This window comes from Galeopterus variegatus, unplaced genomic scaffold, assembly GCF_000696425.1.
Source record: "Galeopterus variegatus unplaced genomic scaffold, G_variegatus-3.0.2 Scaffold2915, whole genome shotgun sequence".
Lineage (NCBI taxonomy): Eukaryota > Metazoa > Chordata > Mammalia > Dermoptera > Cynocephalidae > Galeopterus > Galeopterus variegatus.
In genome coordinates, this window is record NW_007729026.1 from 21,745 (window position 1) to 25,175 (window position 3,431).

A 3,431-nucleotide genomic window follows, 5' to 3' on the forward strand; every position below is an offset into this window, starting at 1 on the left:
CCAGAATATAAAGAATACTTATAACTCAATGATAGAACCATAAACAACCAGATTTAAGAAAAACAGGCAGAGAATATGAACAAACACTTCACTGAAGATACATGGACGACAAACAAACCGTTTGTGAGAAGATGCTCCGTGCAACTAGTCACCAGGGAAACGTGAGCATCACTACTCCCACTAGAAGGGCTGAGATAGGAAGACGGACAAGCACACATGTTGGCGAGGATGGGCAGGACCGCAGCGCTCGGCCTCTCTGCACTCAACACACTTCCAGCCCATCTGACCAGTTTCTGTTCCTCTGGAGGAGGCTGGCCCCACCCCTCACCAGGCTCCAGTTCATATCATTTTTATAACTCAAAATATAAAGACAATTCAGCCCACATTGTAACTGAATTTCTAGGACTCCTGAAGTCTCTTGTGCCTTTCCTAAATCCCCCAAGAGTTGAGATCCACTTATAGAGACAAAAGAACGGCTGGGAAGGGGGAGGATTTGAGACTCCAGGACTCGCCTGGGCATCACACCCCCACCAGAAAGGCCCCCCAGAGCCTCCCTCCAGCCAGGTGCCGCTCCTCTGGGTCCAAGGCATGCTGCAGTGCACCAGGTCATCACTGACGCCCAGGGCACCAAGCAGCCACCTCCCACGCCAGCAGGGCTCTGAGGTCAGGGCTCGCGGTCAGGCTGTGACACGCTTATCTTTGCACTCTCGGCATCTGGTGCAGTTTCCAGCACGTGGGAGGATCTGCTGCAGTGTGAATAAGTCAATGCCTGGGAAGTGAGAAAGCCAGACAGGATTGAACATCCAGCAGGAAGGACCAACAAGACTTGGTAGCCAACAGGATATTAATTGCAGAAGAAAGGAAGCCTCAAATGACTCTCAGGTGTCCAGCTGGGGAGACCCAGGGAACTGTTCGGTAAACCATCAAGAAACTAGCTAGGCAGGAAACACAAAGGCAGTCATTGCCTTTCATATGATGTTTCAGGAGGTGGGGCGGAGGGCTGTGTTTTTGCAGAGGACATGAGTAAGGAACTCTGGTTTAGACTCACAGGTTTAGGTAGAAGCAGATGGAGAGGGGTAGGTTGTGGGAGAGGCAGGGCTGTGGGGCTCCCTAAGTGGCCAGACGGAAGACACGGGGTGCACTGTCCACCAGGGACTGCTGCCCTCCCAGTGGGAAATGCTGCACGCCACTGTCCACCCTTACCTGTCTGTCACCTGCACTGAAGCCCTGGGGGGCCTTCCTGCACCAGAGGGAGTACTGGGAAGAGACATCCCACCTCACGCCCTCCTCAACCAGGGCCCCTCCAGCCCACTGCTCTAGATACTGCAACAGCCCAGACATGCAGAGGCCCCAGGGTGCACAGTGGCCGTCCCGGGTGCGGCCAGGGGAGCTGGGGTTAGGATGGGTGAATTTCTCGGGCAGCCAGCACAGACCCCGGGACACCTGTTTGCAGAAATATACGCTGCACTCCTCAACTTTATGTTCTGGGCCAAAGGCAAATGAGGCTGTGCCAGCAGATCCCAAAATACACTCAGGACTTTTACAAGCCAAGCAACATCTCATAGAACTAAACACGCAACTGACTTATGAGAGTCCCCTGGACTCCAAACACCAACAAGGAAGGGGAGGGAGCTGTGAGCCTCTCTGGGACAACACAAGCCAGAGAGGGGTATAAAAACCCAAGAGCCCTGAACACCTCACTCCTCACACACTCACCCACTCACTCACCCCTCCCCAGCTCAACACCCAGCATGGCCGCATCCACCACGTCCATCTGCTCTAGCAACCTGAGCTATGGCAGCCGGGTCTGCCTGCCCGGTTCCTGTGATTCTTGCTCTGACTCCTGGCAGGTGGACGACTGCCCAGAGAGCTGCTGCGAGGACACCCAGCATGGCTGCGTCCACCATGTCCATCTGCTCTAGCAACCTGAGCTATGGCAGCTGGGTCTGCCTTCCCAGTTCCTGTGATTCTTGCTCTGACTCCTGGCAGGTGGACGACTGCCCAGAGAGCTGCTGCGAGCCCCCCTGCTGTGCCCCCAGCGGCTGCACCTCGGCCCCCTGCCTGACCTTCATCTACACCACAGTGAGCTGTGTGCCCAACTCCTGCCAGTCAGTCTGCACCAGCTCCTTCACTCCCTCGTGCTGCCAGCAGTCTAGCTGCGAGCCTTCCTGCTGCACCTCCTCCCCCTGCCAGCAGGACTGCTGTGTGCCCGTGTGCTGTAAAACCATCTGCTGCAAGCCTATCTGCTGCAAGCCCGTCTGCTCTGAGGCTTCCTCTTCATGCTGCCAGCAGTCTAGCTGCGAGCCCTCCTGCTGCACCTCCTCCCCATGCCAGCAGCCTGGCTCCGTGCCCATCTGCTCTGTGCCCGTCTGCTGCAAGTCTGTGTGCTGCATGCCTGTCTGCTCTGAGGCTTCCTCTTCATGCTGCCAGCAGTCTAGCTGTGAGCTCTCCTGCTGCACGTCCTCCCCCTGCCAGCAGGACCGCTCCGTGCCTCTTTGCTCTGTGCCCGTCTGCTGCAAGCCTGAGTGCCGTGTGCCCATCTGCTCTGGGGCCACCCCCTGCCCATCCCCCTCGTGCTGCCAGCCCAGCCCCTGCCCCTCCTCCTGCTGCAGACCCTCCTCCTGTGTGTCCCTCCTCTGCCGCCCTGTGTGCAGGACCGCCTGCTGCGTGCCCTTCCCTTCCTGCTGTGCCCTCACCTCGTCCTGCCAGCCCAGCTGCTGCCACCCGGCCTCCTGTGTGTCTTTGATTTGCCGCCCCGTGCGCTCCCGCCTGGCCTGCTGCTGCCTCTAGTCAGGCCAGGAGTCCTGCTGCTGAGTGGTCTTCTTAAGATCACCCCAAAGCTTGAGAGCTTATTGCCATCTGCACCCCTGGATTCTTTACTAATAGCCATGACAGCTGTTCAAGTCCCCTCCTTGTAGGCCTCTGCAGTGGGCATCGGTGGTCACCTGGCCACCCACAGTTCATTTCTCCTCTTGGGAGCAGGTCACTTATTTCTGCAAGTACTGACTCCCCCAATCACTGAGCCCTGCCTCCCTGGCCCCGGGAGGGCAGTGATCCCAGCTAAGCCAGCCGGCCTCTCCCAGGCCACTGACCTTGTGTGGAGTGAAACAGGAAGAAAATATATTTGGAGTTGGTGTCTCATCGCTGCCGCCTGCTCAGGCCTGTGCAGTGGTTTCTGCCACCTGGACCTGGAGTGCCCTGGCTGCTTTGCTGTTCTGAGCTTCCTTCTCCATCTTCCCTGTGATGCTGTGAGCACAACTGACACTTCCAATAAATTCCTTTCCTGATAAATATAACCAGAGTTCATTTCTGTTGCCCATAAACCACAGAACCCTGTCTTATACTCCCCACATGTGGTGGTCCTGGGCTGCCCCCTACAAAGGTGTCCAGGAGGCCCCTTACCGCCCTGGCCACACGTGTGTTCAAGGGGT

The 3,431-nt window shown here is 57.1% G+C and overlaps 1 protein-coding gene across 2 annotated transcripts; it reads left to right on the forward strand.

The window, feature by feature from the left end:
• Positions 1–1,890: 1,890 nt before the first annotated feature.
• Positions 1,891–2,790, forward strand: LOC103599322 (keratin-associated protein 10-12-like). Of its 2 annotated transcripts, XM_008583430.1 has the most exons (2): positions 1,891–2,459; positions 2,589–2,790. In XM_008583430.1, the coding sequence occupies exons 1-2, from the start codon at positions 1,891–1,893 to the stop codon at positions 2,788–2,790; spliced, it is 771 nt and encodes a 256-aa protein (XP_008581652.1). The 2 variants fall into 2 exon arrangements, with proteins under 2 accessions (XP_008581652.1, XP_008581651.1); XM_008583429.1 differs by having other exon boundaries at positions 1,891–2,790.
• Positions 2,791–3,431: the final 641 nt, after the last annotated feature.

Excerpts from the sequence above, each read along its gene's own strand:
- LOC103599322 (XM_008583429.1), top strand. The coding sequence starts at position 1,891 with ATGGCTGCGTCCACCATGTCCATCTGCTCTAGCAACCTGAGCTATGGC.